Here is a 15,761-nt window from a genome sequence, read left to right on the forward strand (position 1 = left end):
CAGTACTGCAATAAATCTGAGGCTTCACGAGGGTTAAAGTGTTCAGTATTTGCTTAAAATAACATTAAGTGCTGTAGATTCAACTGTGTTTTCATTTTGGACGTTGCGCTTTGTAGTTATTGTGTCTGTAATTGATTCCACTTTTACTTGAACCACAAACCACATCCTCCAAAATGAGGAATTGGATTCTTCCGTTTCCACAAAAACGTAATATTATAAAAGTCATAAATAAGGATTTAGTGCAAGACTGTTATATTAGAATGAATCTCTTTTCACTAGTCTACCTAATGCACTGACAATGGCACATGTATGTACTATGCCCCTTTTAAACAGGAAAAAATGTGTATTTAAAGATAAGAGAAAATTCTTTAAACTGAAATTTCAGAAGTCAGAAATAATGGTTTAGGCTCATAAATCAAAGCGAAACTGTTCTAATTTAATCACTTAGCTTAATTTCTTTATTCACTTTCATATTTTTTTGTCTTACCGTTATAACTAATTTGGGGATTTGCTTGTTTGCTAGTTTCTTTTTTAAGAGCAGAATAGCCTTTAAAATTTCTCTGTCAGGAGTCAACTATGACAATATGTAGATAAATAGAAAACAGGAAATAAATAGTTAGACAAAGAACCTTTTTCGTACGTTTTAATTCAGATAAACCATTTTGACATTAATGACCGATATATTTGACGCCTTTGTGGAGAATAAAAGGACACAAGTGGCTTTTACCCATAAGTGCTAATAGTGACCCAATATAAATACATTCAATGTCTTACACGAATTTAGACAGTAACTTTTGTAACAACTAGTAACAGTTAATATAATATTGTAGCAGGCGTTTGCTGAGTAGTAATGTATTTTAGGTTGTAGTTTTAGCTTCATGAAGCATATTTCCGTCTGGCATCCGTTTTTCCTGCTCCACCCAGTCGCTGTAGCCTCCCTTATAATGTTTCACTCTGAGAACAAAAAGCAAAGATGGTGTGTTTTATCAGTTCATGTTTCTGCAGCACAAGGACTCATATCTCCCAGATGCACAGGTTTCATGTTTCCTTACTTGCTGAAGCCGAGTCGGTGGGCAATTTCCATCGCTTTGGATCCTCTGTTTCCACTTTTGCAGTGCAACACGATATTGTCGTCGCCCTTCCCAGGAGCCTCCACTGCAAACTGCTGCTTAAAGAGCTCAGGGGAAAGCTTCAGGGACTCCTCCAGATTTACCACTGTGTACACCAACACACACAAACACACACACAGAGAACGTTAATATAAAAATCAGGAAAAACAAGACCAGACCAGACATGCGTGTGTGGCGTACGTGGTATGTTGACAGCCTTTGGAATGTGTCCTGCCTGGTATTCATCTGGGTTTCTCACGTCAAAAAGCTGAATGTCACCAACTCTCAGCATGGTCTTCAGCTGAGAGTAGGTCACCACCGAACCTGAAACAGAAATGGAAACACTTAAGCGTCAATTTACCGTTGGCCCTAAACTGACCCCACTTACTGATTAAAAACTCACCATCCATTGCTTTAACCTTAACCTTGAGTTAATTCAGCTCCTGCTAGAGGGCAGTGTTTGTGGTGCACTGAAGCTTTCACTTAACACAGTTACGGCCACCGACAGGCTGCCGTTTTCCATATGAAACAAAAGCGCTCAAGTCAAACAAATTGTGCGTTTTAAACGAAGACACGACAAAAACACCGAAAAACCTGAGGCCTGTATCACGAAAAGCGAGCTCAACTTACCTGGGGTTGCTACCAACCGATCCAGCTGGATGTATACACAACAATGACAATCTGGATAAGCAGTATCGCACCGCTGGTTATCAACTCAGCCCGGGTTTATCTTGTTGTGAATCCATGAATGTGCACGTATAGAGGGCGGGTTCCAAGGCAGCAGACCAATCACAATCATGAGGACAGTATAACTCTCATGTGAAGAGCAAAGACTGATTCTCCTCAAATATGAAGAAGAAAAGGTAAATCTCACCGAAAAGTCGAACGCCGTGGCTGCATAGAAGAGCCAAATGGCATGGCAAAGGATTGCAGATTGCACACATGCGTAAATCACACATCAATGGCTCAGTTACATTTAACGCAGCCATGAATCCCAATCACTGTGCTGCACAGGTGAATTATGCGTATGACAATTAGTCTCATTCCCCCTGATGTAAAAAAAAAAGAACGTGGGAGCAGATAAAAACCAAGCACAAAAACATCATCTCATCTGATGAGTTTGACTTCTTAATTCCATGTCACATGGACTACAATAAAGATGGAAGCTGATGCCACAATTACATCTTCTCAACACATCAAGCTGTTAGCCTGAATTAAATTATCCTGAGTTTGAGCTTAGAGGGGACAAATGACAAAAATATACTCTTCTTTGTGTGGTTATCTCCTGGAGGATGTAAAGCTCTTCTCGCGATTTGGGCTCAAATCTCAAAGAGTCTTCTCAATGAAAAGGCCATTCTCTCCCGAACAGCTGATTGGCCGGTGGGTGGAGCCTTTTTATCTGATTCAGATCAATCCTGAGCCGAAGCCGTTCAGACTAAGTTACCATAGTAACTTATCCATCCAGTTTCGTTATACCGGAAACTAAGGGTTAACCAATGGGCTTACCCTGAAGTTACCTCCCTAAGTCCACAATCCTGCCTCGTGATACAGACCTCTGCAGCAGCTGGAAAATACTGGATGCACAAACATACACAAGCAGCCATGACAACTCCACTTATATTATGTCCTATTCTATTTTAAAACAACACTTCAACACAATACAGCACATTAGTTAATATATATGTATATGCGGATGTACACACTGGCGTTCAAGCATAAAGGTGATTCATGTCGGACGTTACACCAGGAAATATATATATATATTCTTTTACCATTGTCGGAAGCTTCGCCACATTTTGGGCTTGAGGTTGCAAACGTCCGAAAAACCGAACCGATGGTCGGTAAAGATCTGCGGTTTACTTCCGTCGCGACCTGGCAGAAACTTCGGGTTAATACTAAGGACAACATGATGACAGCAGGTACGACACGGAGCTTTTTGGGAAGTGAAGGCATGATTGTTTACACTGTCTCTACTTCTTCGTATAACAGGCGGACTGGACGCGGCGCGGCACAATGCTGCCCCCTACAGGCAGGATGTCGCAACTGCCCCAAAAATATACACCGGCAGGCCACCCAAAAAAATAAAATAAATAAATAAAAAAGACAGCGTTTAGCTCTGATTACAGCACACATTCGCTGTGGCGTTGTTTTGGCGAGAAGCTTCTGCAACGTCACAATATTTATTTCCATCCAGCGTTGCTTTATTTTTTCACCAAGATGATGATGGAAGAGTCTGACCACTGTGCAAAGTCTTCTCCAGCACGTCCCAAAGAATCTCAATAGGGTTCAGGTCTGGACTCTGTGGTGGCCGATCCCTGTGTGTAAATGATGAATTCTGATACTGTCATCTTGGAATATGCTCATGCCAAATGTTGCAAAACCGACACTGTATACAGTATATCTGTCATACTGGCGTTATAATTTTTGTAAGCTCAGCAGGCCCAGCCTTTCCATGAAATATTCCCTCTAACGGTGCAAGAGAATCAGTCATTTGTGACTTTGGCTTAGTCCCTCCAATCCATCAAAGTGCCTTACATGATTGCCAAAAGATCTGCAGTGAGTACAGAAGTTTGAACAGTCAGCCTCCACTCTTGCCCTGTTTACTCCAAATGCTGCCTGCCTCGTCATTTTATCGCTATGACTATCTGCCATTAATTTGTAAGAAGGAACCCCACACCTTTTTCAGTTGACAGCATTCACTAGTGTTCCCACACCCACACCAGGTACACGAGTGGAAACAAATGCACTATACTATAACAGTCCTGCACCAAATGCCCAGGGTTCTCGGAAAGTATGGAAAAGTATGGAATTTGATTTAATACATTTCCAGGTCTGGAAAAGAATGGAAAATCAATATTAGTGTATGGAAAAATGTTCATGTTTTCAAGAATGTTATCACTGTTCAGTTTTCTAAAACATTAGAATTGTGACTATCTAAAAAGAATAAATAAAATAAAATATATTTTAAGGAGCTTGGCAGCACAGCTAAAATGTGACAGCACACAGTAGCAACAACAAAAAAACTAAAACTTGCACTGAATTTATCCGTGTATCTTGGTCTTAAATTATTCGTATGAGCTACATTACCTAGCTTCATTGAAACAAAGCGTGCCAGGTTCATTAATACACAGGATAAGATGTTACAATCCCTTGTGCCATGATCCGAGGCAAAACACATGTAGAAGCCCAGTCCAACTTCAAAACTGACCAGCAGGCTAGCAGCTAACTAGCCTAGCCGACGGCAGCAGGTAAGAAGTGATGGGACATGCAACTACACTTCAAACAACACTCCTTCCCTCCGCCAAGATCGTAAGATTACGAAAACGGTTCATTTCAAATGTGTAGAAACCCTGAATGCACCAGAGGTTTACTGTTTTAACTGTTATTGACCAACCCCTTCCACTAAAACAGAATTGTCAAAATAGGAACAGGTGTCAATACGACACAACTCAATTAAATAGTACCACGAACCACTGTCATCAAAATTAAAACATAGATGAATCACCTTGGTTATTTTAAACAAATGCTGAATACCATAACCTTAATGAAGTTCAGATTTAGTGCAGGACTACTACATTAGAATGCATTGGTTTTCAGCAGTGTACCTTAATGAACCAGCAAGGGAGTGTCGTGCACCATCAGTCAAAGGTTTGGACAAACCTTCTCATTCAATTCGATGAGTTCAGTAGTGTTTGTAACCTATATCAGCATTAGCCACTGAAGACAAGAGCAGAACAAATAACAGGCCCCACTTTAACATCTCATAATCCTGCTTTCTACGCTCCATTTCCCAATGGAAATTATTTTTAGCTTCACGCTGTCACAAACGCCCCCTCCTCCTTTATTTTGAAACACCTCTCACTAAATGTTGCATTTGCTGCCGTTGTTAAGTTGGAAAAGCCAAACTCCACAAACCCCAGTAACCATGTGGCATAGGGGGCACAAATGAATAAATATTTCTCTCACAGCTGTTATCTGAGCTACTGTAATTCTGACGGGACGTTAAATAGTTCAGTACTTTGTCACTTAGAAATGTGCATATTGTCAATTGCTTTGTTCTGAGGTGTAGCATCAAAACAAGATCCTGGCATGGCTTTCTGCAAAGAGGAACATAAAAAGTAAATTGAATAAGATCAGAATCAACCATGCAGTCAGTTTTTTCTTGTGTGTTAAGAACATCTAAAGTCAGGATTTTAAAACTTGATTTTGCTCTAAAATCTGTGGAGGTGCATTATTTCACACATCCTGGCACAGGAAGTAAACATCAGCGTATGGACTGGGCAGCGGTTAACAAAGTAGACCTTGTTATTCAGCTGCTTACATAATTTTATGGTGCTTTGCTGGAACTGTGGGTCCTTGGGAGTTTTTTTCTTCACAACTTAAAGCAACTTTGGTTTGGTGTAACTTTAATTTGTTCGTTCAAAAAACAACTCATCCTGTGAGATTGATGTGAAACAACAAAGCTCATAAAACTCCCTGATGGATGCGACTTGTTCAGTTCTGTTCTGAGTTAGTTTCACATAATTTGGGTGATTGAAATCTGTCCAACTTTAGATGCTGCTCACATCTCATGTTCAAATACTATATGATCTACTCAGCTTCGCTTTAGTTCTCAGTTTACTTCACAAACTGTAAGCTTCAGTGTAGCTTATAGTTGGAGAGTTATAGTAGATAACATAGTAGCTTCTTACGAAGACCAACAGTCCACACCCTTTGTAAAAATGTGCTTATTTGATTCCGCTCTGCTTCTACCTGGGGAGTGTCTTAGAGGAGTGCCTCTTAGAAAAACTACGACAGTTCCTTTCATCTGACATCTCATTGTATTTGCCCATCATTCATCTATTTGGCAGCCACCTGTATCCGTTATTGTGAATTCAGTGAAAGCAGCTCTCCAGTATCGCCCACCACATCCAGATGGACGACGATCATTACTGTAGCAACAGCCTGCAGAATATTCACATGATGCAGATGACTCAAACTGGTCAAACATAGTCAGAACACATGCACATACATTGTCACTGCAGAAACACGTCTGTGTGCTGTTGCCATGGCAGAATAACTTTACCATCACATTCTTGTCTTGTGCTGCACTGGAGGTTAGTGCTTTCAAGAAGTTTAGATAATTAACAAAAGGACTCTCTAGTCGGTACGATAAACATGTTTGCATTCGGTGATGACATTCAAAAGTAGTGTCTGCAAGCTTTCCTGAATGATGGAAAGTTAAGGACTACAACTGAGCAGCTTTGAGAGGCTATAGGCACTTAACAGATTGCAGCAGCAATGCAAACAGTGCAAACATATTTCATAGTTAAAGGAAAGCTATCGTGTCCGTTGCAAGTTCTTTATTTTAATTCGAGGACAGTTAAAACCTTTAATTTTGGTTGATCAAGCTGGGTTGCAATGTGAACTTAGAGACTTATTGGACCATAGTCAAAACCCCAAGTGAAACTTTTGTATTTACGTATATCTTTGCTTCTAATTCCATCTCTTCTCTTCTCCTTTGCTCCCCTCTCTCTATTTTTCTGCCTCTCTTTTGAGCAGCCTCGAGCAGATGTTCTGCAAACATCCATAAATATTCGAGCCCAAAATTTCCTTGGAAAGAATAAACAGCCACAGCAACAAAGAGCGGAGTGTTGGAGTGTTGGAACGTGTCAGCATACAGTGTTCTGCTTTGCTGGGAAGTGTTTGGACCTCGCACTCATGGGGACATTACTTAGACATGCACCACCCACCTACACCACACCAGGCGCCCCCACCCCACAGCAATGACACTCATTAATGGCCTCAGCCAAAGCCCAGCAGGACGCAGCCTAACACAGGCGCACACACACAAAAATGGTTTAGAAACTACTAAACTAGTACAGGTCTGATCCACAGGCCTCTGTCCTCGACCCACAGCAGCCAAAGGCCCCCACTGACAAACAGTCTGTTGCCAGATACCGCAGGACATCCTCAGAAGGCTCATGTCCATTCTCTGATGAGTCACATCTATTTTGGAGGCACGAAGGAGAACTAGACAGGAAGGTGGTTATAATGTTATGCCTGGTCAGCAGTGTTGGGTTGGTGTGACCAGCATGTGACCAGTGACATCCCTGCAAATTTATTATTCTTCCAGCTGATTTTAGAAAACCCTGAATACACTCTGAACACGGACAGTCGCCTGTTCTGTCCGTGTTACTGGACGTCTTTGCCAGCAGTTCTTAAGTAGCAGCAGGAGAAACTGCTGCAGACAATTTAGAATAAGAGGCGTTTTATTCTGACGGATAAGCACATCCATGCAGGAAACAATTAGGATTCAGGTGTGTTGTGCACTTTCTCACTGATCCTGGATTTGTCGTGCATGTCCATCAGATATTTTCAGTGTGTGGTTTGCTTGTTTGTATCGATATATAGACAGATTATTTATCCTGTAGGAAATTTGGTGCCCAGCATCATTGCATAAAACATTAAAACAGATATGGTCGAACCATACATCACCATACATTTCATACAGTATTGAAGCTAAACAGTAAATGTTAACGTGAAAAGTGCAAAATAAACAACTACACACATGGCTACAAAACAAAAAAACAAAACACGAACCATGGAAACTGTGATTTGCAAAACAGCAAAATTCCAAAGCCAAAAAAGTCAATGCAGCTGTTTGCCACCTCTATGAGTCATCTTTGAATCCTCCAAACGCAACAGACTCAACTCAGCGTAATTTCTCCGCACTAATCACACCCGTTTTTCACTTCCCAGTGGTGTGTAATGTAGCCACGCCCCGGAATAACCCACGTGGCTGCAAAGAGGGCGAACAGTAACATTTTCAATATATCTAGTGTTACTTTTTTCTTTTAAAGTGTAAACTATTCGAACTAGAAATATAAAATATATCTACATAGATATATACCGCTATGAATATTAATTTTCTTTTTTGTAACACCCTCGAAGTAAAAAAGATCCCACCCTTTCCCTCCTGCGCTAATGGTACGGTCCAAAAACACGGCGTCATGTGATTCCCTGACTCAAATTAAACTCCTCGCAGAGACACACAGCCACTTCATTCGCATTTTATTTCACTTCTTGTTTAGTTGCTCTGCAAATTTTTTCGGTGGCGATGTCGGTGAAGTGTGGAGGGACGTCCCAGGCTAAGCCTGCCGACGAAAACGTACAGAAGATCTGTGATTCGGTAAGTATGAAAGGAAAAGAGGAGCATTGTTGGTGCACCTTCCATCACACCGATCCAGGAACAGGCCCGTGTTTCATTTCTGATGTTGCTGTCATTGTTCCTCAGGTGAAGCAGCATGCAGAGCAAAAGGCAGGGAAGACCTTTGAAGTGTTCACTGCCAAGACCTTCAAGACCCAGGTTGTGGCGGGCACCAACTACTTTGTCAAGGTAATTATTCTCCCAGTTGTTGGTGCTTGTTGTCCTGCGCACATCCGTGATTGTAAACAAGGTTTATTTATTTATTTATTTATTCCTGTAAAAACTTTATTGATTGATTGCATCTAGTGATCAATCCACAGAGAGCTATCTCTTAACTTCACACTGTGTAAGTGTATGTGTGACAAATTAATATCAAGAGTAAGGTATGTTTGTTTTGACTAAACACAAAAAAAAGATAAATGCAAGAAATCTGACTTAAAAAGACACGCCCATATAGAAAACTATGAAAAATTAAGCCAACGAGGAAGTGCAAATAAAGTAAATAAAAATAAATATCCCCATATACTTCAGTATTCTGTTGCATTCATATGGAACCTGAATGAAACTGAATTTTAAATAAGTTCCTGCTTTAAATGTATTTTTGAGTAAGTATATGTAGACATCAGATGATATTAAGCATATTGTATAATAGATAGTAATTATAATATTTATGCATGTATTGTTATTATGCAAGAAGAGGGTAGGAGTGAATAAGTTTTTACTTGTTCCTACACTTTTTGAACATGAGTTAAGGATGATCGATTTTGTTGTTTTAAGTTGTCTAAAATGTTTATTTATTTATTTTTTCCTTTTAATTTGGTTAAAAATAAAGATCTCTTGAGTTCGGGATCGGGCGGGGTCAGGGACCTCCAAAATCCAACAGCTTGAGTTTCTCACATTGATGCCAATCAGTTTGAATACAAACTTATTCTTAACTACAGTTGAATGCGTCTCTATTCGTATTTAAGATTAAGAAGTGTAAAGAATGAGATCAACATTGTTTGTTCCCATAAAAAGAGGTGAATAACATGTTGGCGGACGGCCTCTGACTTTTTTTCTCATACTCCTCTGCAGGTCCATGTGGGAGGAGACGATCATGTTCACCTCCGTGTTTACAAGAAACTCCCATGCGATGGAGGAGACCTCGAGCTCACCAGCATTCAGCACTCCAAGAGTGAACACGACCCTCTTGAGTACTTCTAATGGGATGACTAACAAACCTAAGCATCAGTGCCTACAGTGTCATGATAACCTCTTAATATACTGAGAACAATGTTATATGCACTTACAGTTACTTACATGTAACCACATACTGTACATGTACCGTAGATCCTCCACATTTAGACAGGATTTGTGTAAAAATTTAACTATTTTTTACAAGATCTATGAATTAAAAAAAAGAAAATGTGTTGTGATTCTGTGCAGCGTCACTTTTCTTCTGGGAATGTTTTCAGCCAAAGACAAAGACAAAATGAAGACAAGACGACGTCTCCTTCTTTTTACCAACAGTCTTTTCTATGGTTTGCACAACATAACAGAGACGTACAACGATATACAATGACACGTCTTGAGCAAACACATCAATCACCCTCCATCCTATGTTCCTTTTAGGTTTTCTAGTTCTTGGTTGGGGATCAGGTTTGTGAGTTCGTTTTATAGGGAAAAGTAACACAAACATAATTCTGCAATGTTAGGTACTGCACAATGTCTTCTTACTCTTCCACTACCTGTAACAAATCTGTCCTCCATATAGAGCAAAGGAAGCGGTGCGAGATCTGGTGAAAGTCACGCTGATGATGTTTTATTGTATATTTAATTTTTTTTTAAGGGGAGAGTTATAAGTAGCTTAGGTGTTTTTCCATGAGAGGGATATTACTCTACTTTAATCTTCAAATTATCTAGTTATAGATCTAATATGAACAAATGTGGGACTGAAGCTATTTGAATCTGCAAAATATTTTGGATTCATTGTTTAATTTCTTGGCAGAATTTTTGTATTTCTGTACATTGCCAAATATAATGAAAACCTTTTTCCTTCTCACATTTATGAAGTTTTCTGGAGTGATTTACTCTCGCATCAACCAGTTGTATTATAGCAATTTCAGGCGGGTATTCGTATTGTGCTTTACAGCGTGGCTTCTCCATTTTTCTATTACGATTATTACTATGCCCCCAGCAGTCCTCTGTGTACTCTGTTTACTGGGCGTTTATAAATGCTGGATATCAGACCCCTCCCTAAACAATTTGTGTTCGTTAACTCCTCCTCCATACTCCTGTATGGTAGACATTTCAGGGATAGCAGTGTTTGGTTTCGATGTGTTTTAATGTAATTATTTTGTTAAATATATAATTTTTTTCTCCAAATGTCATCAACACCTTTTGTGAAGACAGAGATATATCTGATATATATATATATATATATTACTTTTTTAACTATACCCCGTGTCCAAGGACGTCTGTTATTCCACAAAAATCTAACAAACAATTTTTTAAGTTGAGTGAACCGGTTACTCTGTGGAGGAAGTGGGAGATTTTGAGACAAATACAACAGTTTGGGCAGTACATTCATTTTAAGGACATTTATTTTTCCTATTAGTGATATTGGTATTAATGGTCCATAACTACTGGCTACACTATATATTTAAGTTGTGGGATGATTTGAATGCATAGATATGTAAAGGAATCCACAGTTTCAAACTGAGTGGCTATTTTAGGAGGGTTTTTACTTTTTCATTGATTTATTATTGATGATGTTGATTTGTTTAATTTATATCCTGACATTTTTACAAAATACATTAAGGAGTTGTATTTGTCCATCTTTTTAAAGAACATTATCACATCATCTGCATATAGAGTCAAAGGGTGTTCCTGTTGTATTATATTCCAGTGGTTCTATAGCCAGCGTATGTTTATGTGTAAAGTAGTTTCATCCATTTATTAAGTTTTCTCCAAAGCCAATGACATCTCTTTGTTAATGTAAGACTTTATGTATAGTAATATTAGGTATAGTTTCCATTGACTTATGGATTTTTAAGATTACAGAGTCCTTTCTGAAATTCCTTGTGCACCTGTACTTGGAGATTAAAGTGATGCCAAATCTGCTTCACATTACAACCAACAAAAACTGTTTTAAATTCTCAGAGAGACGATGGAAGTTTCAAGCTCTGTATGAGAGGCCCCCAAATTTCTCCATATTCCATACATCAACACTCACATACTCACACAAAAGACCTCTTTTCCACAGCTTACAGCGTTGGCTCTTCACGCTTGGCGGCTTTCAAACAGATCTACGTTGCGCAAAGACACTAAATGGACATGCACCATCTTGTCTGAGGCTTGTGTAGGTCCTAGAAGCAAAAGTACGTCCAAAGTGCACAGTTAAAAATGCAATGCAATGGAATAAAATAAAAATAAAACAAAGAGTTCCCAGTGTATATGTAGACAGAGCAAGTTCCAAAATGAATTTAAATCAGCTGAATTATAAGATGCTGTTTAACTGTCTACAAAACAGCTGTCGTGTAAGAGTCATAAATTTACACATTTTGTTTTAAATGACACATTGTCTAAGCTGAACATACTGTTTAATATCTCAACATGGCCGCTAGATGTAATGCAAGTTTTTTTTTGTACTCTATTTTGTGTGAGTTCACCAAAATACGATTTAATAAAAAATATAAAATTATTATTTAGATATTGAACCTTTAACTGGTGTTAAAACATACATTTAGAGTTTTCTTGCTTATTTATTCCCTGTGTGTGGTAAAATTACAATGGCTAAATTAAATAATTCAGATTTTTCACATCACAAAGCCCCATTATACAAGCACAGGTACATTTAATCCATTTCAACAGTTTTCTAGAGTTGATTGTATATCAGCTTTAAGCATGAATGTATGTTTTGTATGACGGGAGCGTTGAGCTGCTAAGCACACCACACCTTTAAGACATCAATCACATTCAGCACCCTGTAAGGGTCTGTGAAGGTTCTCACCGTGTGGTAAAGGCCTCCTCTTAGCTTGAACAAAAACACATTGTTTAAGCTGAGCACACATTTGTCAATCACGCTCACAAATGACCGATCAGGAACCTAAAACTAAAGTGTTAGTCACAGCCCTTAGTATCACCTTGTGACTGGTTCCTCTTTTCTAGTAGCAAAGAAGGCGCACAAGGAATAATAGCTGCTTGAACTTTGACTCTGCAATCGAACCTCTTATCTCCTAGAGCCCCTTGCGACACTGGGATGTCAGAAGAAAGGACATTTATTTAAGTTGAAGTGGAATTATTGAAGTGCAGTGTGTTAGAGGGCAACGTTCACCACCATCCGTCTGTAGTTTGTTTGGTTCCACATTTTTGTCATGTAACAGTCATCATTTCCCTAGACTGTATAAATACACATACCGTTAAGTGTATCAAAACAAAGAAAAAGAAAAGGCTAGACTGGATAGTTAGAGTTTCTTGAAGAAATCTTTTGGGATACACCATGACCTGGACGAATGAGAACCTTCAGATACCGTGCAAACTCAACACCTGATGAAGACATAATGAAAGAACATCCCATGTCAGTGCATTAATCGGTTATCGAGCCTCTGAAGATAGAGGATAAAAATACCTGCAATTCCTCCAGTTTAGATGTGAATAATATGAATATTTATTGCATAACTTTGACTTCAGACACACATACAACAGGCAACAGTTTCCTTAATAAGTCATCTCATCTTCTACCACAGCTTATCCTCACTATGGTCGTGTGGGTTGCTGGATCCTATCGCCTCTCACTCCATCTTAATAAGTGTAAAAAGAAACAAAGGTCTAGTTATCCTTTGTTTTCGGGGAAAACTCTTATTCGTGTGTGCATGGACTTTTCTGTCACTAGATGGAGCTCTTGCCTTTTTTTTTAATGTTTATAAAATGTAAGGTCAGGTACTATATTGTGTGTAATTACATAATAATTGTCCGTTATTATTCGTACATATTTGATGACTTTTGAAAGTTCTGTAAATTGATAAGAAGTGTTTTTGTTCCCCCCGTGATAGCATTCAAAGAGTCTCTGTAGAGAAATATTGTGATCAATAGTGTCAAATACAGAACTAAAATCAAATAGGGTGAATTTAGAAGTCCACTGTCTGAAACCACGGGGAGAGGTTATTAGGAACTTTAACCAGCGGTGTTTCTTTTCTATGATGATCGAAGAAAGTAGGATATCGATCTATGGTCGGCTAAATAATCTGGATATGGAGTAGTTTTTTGTTTGTTTGTTTTTAAATAAAGTTTTGTTTACGTCGATCTTAAAAGACAGAGGCACATAACCTGTTAACCAGAAATAAAAGAAAGTGTTCTCTTATTTCTTAAATTCTAGAAAACGTTGATGCGAATCAGTTGTCTTAGTCTTACGTAATTACACATCCTTTAGAAACCAGGAGGTGCTATAACCTTACACGTTTTTAACGTGAAAAAAAAAAAAAACAAATGCAAGAGCTTAGTGAAAGTCTAGTGAAAGAAAAGTCCATGCACACACCAGTAAGGGTTGAAATATTTTTTTTTTTCTTTCAAATAATGGATCACTAGTACTTTCAAACTAAATTAAATGATTATACTTATTAATGAGACTGTTGCCTGTATGTTTGTCTGTTTGTCATAGTTGTACAATATATATTAATTTTACACTATTATTCACAATTAAATTGTATCATCAAACTTTATTTATATAGCAAATAAAGTCTGATTGATGATTAAATTGTAGGAACTGTAGATATTTTTATACACAGTCCTCTATCTTCAGAGTCTCGATAACTGATTAATGCACTGATTAATGAGTGGAAAACAGCCTTTAACACTCCCAGTGGGCATTATGAATATCTTATGACGCCTTTTAGAATCACAAATATTAAAGCTGCCTTCCAGGCCTTGGTGAATGGTGTCCTCAGAGATATGCTGAACATGGTCAGATTCTCTCTAGAAAATGGTGATAGGGTGGTAGGCGATTGTTGGTCATTAAGGTGACGCTGGAGGAATTGGTTGGAGGAACGACCAGAACATCCTTCCCTGGTGTGGAACAGCGCATAAATATCTGGAACGCCACAGGTCAGCGCCAAGCCAGATGGACCCCTTTGAATTTTACTTTGTCCTATCGTCCCAGTTCTGGAAAAAAAAAAGAGATCAAGGTTGATGCTCTCCTGTCTGTTTGACCCTGACTCTGCACCAAAGTGTCCTGCACATGTCCTTTCCCACTCCTCCTGTATGGTGGGGGCTGTAACTTGGGAAACATCAGGTCCCAGACAGTTGTCCCCAGTACTGTTTTTTAGTTCCACTCTTTCGCTGTTCTCCGGTGATTAATTGATGATGGTCGACACATTTTCAATTGGATTTAGATCTGGTGATTGAGCAGGCCAGGGCATGGTTCGAATGTTCTGGCTCTCCATCCAGACTTTAACTGACCTTGCAAGGGGCATTGTCTTGTCGGAAAATCCAGTCAAATGAGGCAGGAAAAAGTCTATCAGCTGATTGAAGAAGACAGTTTTCAAGAGTAGCCCTGTACATGACCTGGTTCATTTTCCCTGTTCCACCCATACTGAAACAACCCCAGATCATCACAGATCCACCCCCATGTTTTACTGTTGGGTTAAAGACAGTCTGGTTTGTAAGCTTCTCCAGGGTTTCTCCTAACCAGTAAGTCGACAAATTCAAAACTGGATCCATGACTGAAGAGAACCATAGCACAGTCATCAGCAGTCCAACCTTTGCGATCCCTAACAAAGAGTAACCAGGTCTTCCTCTGTCTTTGGTTGATGAGGGGCTTCTTCCATGCCCTGTGTGACTTCAAACCAACTTCGAGAAATCCGTTTTGGACAAGTCACATTTCTCAAAAGTGCCCACTCATTTTTAGGGTCCCTGGAGGTCTGACGACGAGTCATGACAGAGAAAGAGATGAGTGGCCAGTCTTCTCATGGGGTAGAAAGACGACTCCTGCCCCGACCAGCTAGTAATTTGGTAGTACCAGGATTTTACGTCTGTCTAGGATTTCCTTGGGGAACTGGTGATTAAGCACAAAAACCTTTTAATTCTTTGCCGCACCGTTGTACCTGTTGTTGCCACTATGTGCATCATGTTTTTTTTTTTTTTCGGATCCAATTCCTGTTTTAATTGTTCTGGGTTATCGTCCTGTGTTTGCTCTGCTACTCAGAAAAAGATTATATTACCTCACATGCTATGCGATTGTAGGTTGAGTAAAGTTTCTTTCATGATTTTGTTTTTGTGACGGATGGGAGCTGTGTTGTGAGTGATGTTACGAAATGTTGCAGAGTTTTGTTTTCCTTTGTCCAGTTGTTCTTGGTTGAATTGTTCCACAGAAGTCAATTAACAGACAAATAACAGATGACAGCAAATCATCTTCTGTTTTTCTTGTTTTCTTGCTTCCTTAGAACAGGCGTGTCAAACATACAGACCGTGGGACAAATCAGAGACAT

General features: G+C 39.2%; 2 protein-coding genes across 3 annotated transcripts; one reads left to right on the forward strand and one right to left on the reverse strand.

Annotated features, from left to right (window-relative positions):
- Positions 1-626: 626 nt before the first annotated feature.
- On the reverse strand, positions 627-3,098 carry si:ch211-161h7.8 (thiosulfate:glutathione sulfurtransferase). Of its 2 annotated transcripts, XM_047568362.1 has the most exons (5): positions 1,740-2,021; positions 1,513-1,618; positions 1,311-1,433; positions 1,053-1,215; positions 627-954 (listed from the first exon to the last, which is right to left on the reverse strand). In XM_047568362.1, the coding sequence occupies exons 2-5, from the start codon at positions 1,517-1,519 to the stop codon at positions 858-860; spliced, it is 390 nt and encodes a 129-aa protein (XP_047424318.1). In that variant the 5' UTR covers positions 1,520-1,618; positions 1,740-2,021; the 3' UTR covers positions 627-857. The 2 variants fall into 2 exon arrangements, with proteins under 2 accessions (XP_047424318.1, XP_047424317.1); XM_047568361.1 differs by lacking the exons at positions 1,513-1,618; positions 1,740-2,021 and adding an exon at positions 2,882-3,098.
- Positions 3,099-8,110: 5,012 nt separating this feature from the next.
- On the forward strand, positions 8,111-9,713 carry LOC124995709 (cystatin-B-like). Its single transcript, XM_047568332.1, has 3 exons — positions 8,111-8,280; positions 8,386-8,487; positions 9,373-9,713. The coding sequence occupies exons 1-3, from the start codon at positions 8,209-8,211 to the stop codon at positions 9,499-9,501; spliced, it is 303 nt and encodes a 100-aa protein (XP_047424288.1). The 5' UTR covers positions 8,111-8,208; the 3' UTR covers positions 9,502-9,713.
- Positions 9,714-15,761: the final 6,048 nt, after the last annotated feature.

This window comes from Mugil cephalus, chromosome 18, assembly GCF_022458985.1.
Source record: "Mugil cephalus isolate CIBA_MC_2020 chromosome 18, CIBA_Mcephalus_1.1, whole genome shotgun sequence".
In the NCBI taxonomy this organism is placed as follows: domain Eukaryota; kingdom Metazoa; phylum Chordata; class Actinopteri; order Mugiliformes; family Mugilidae; genus Mugil; species Mugil cephalus.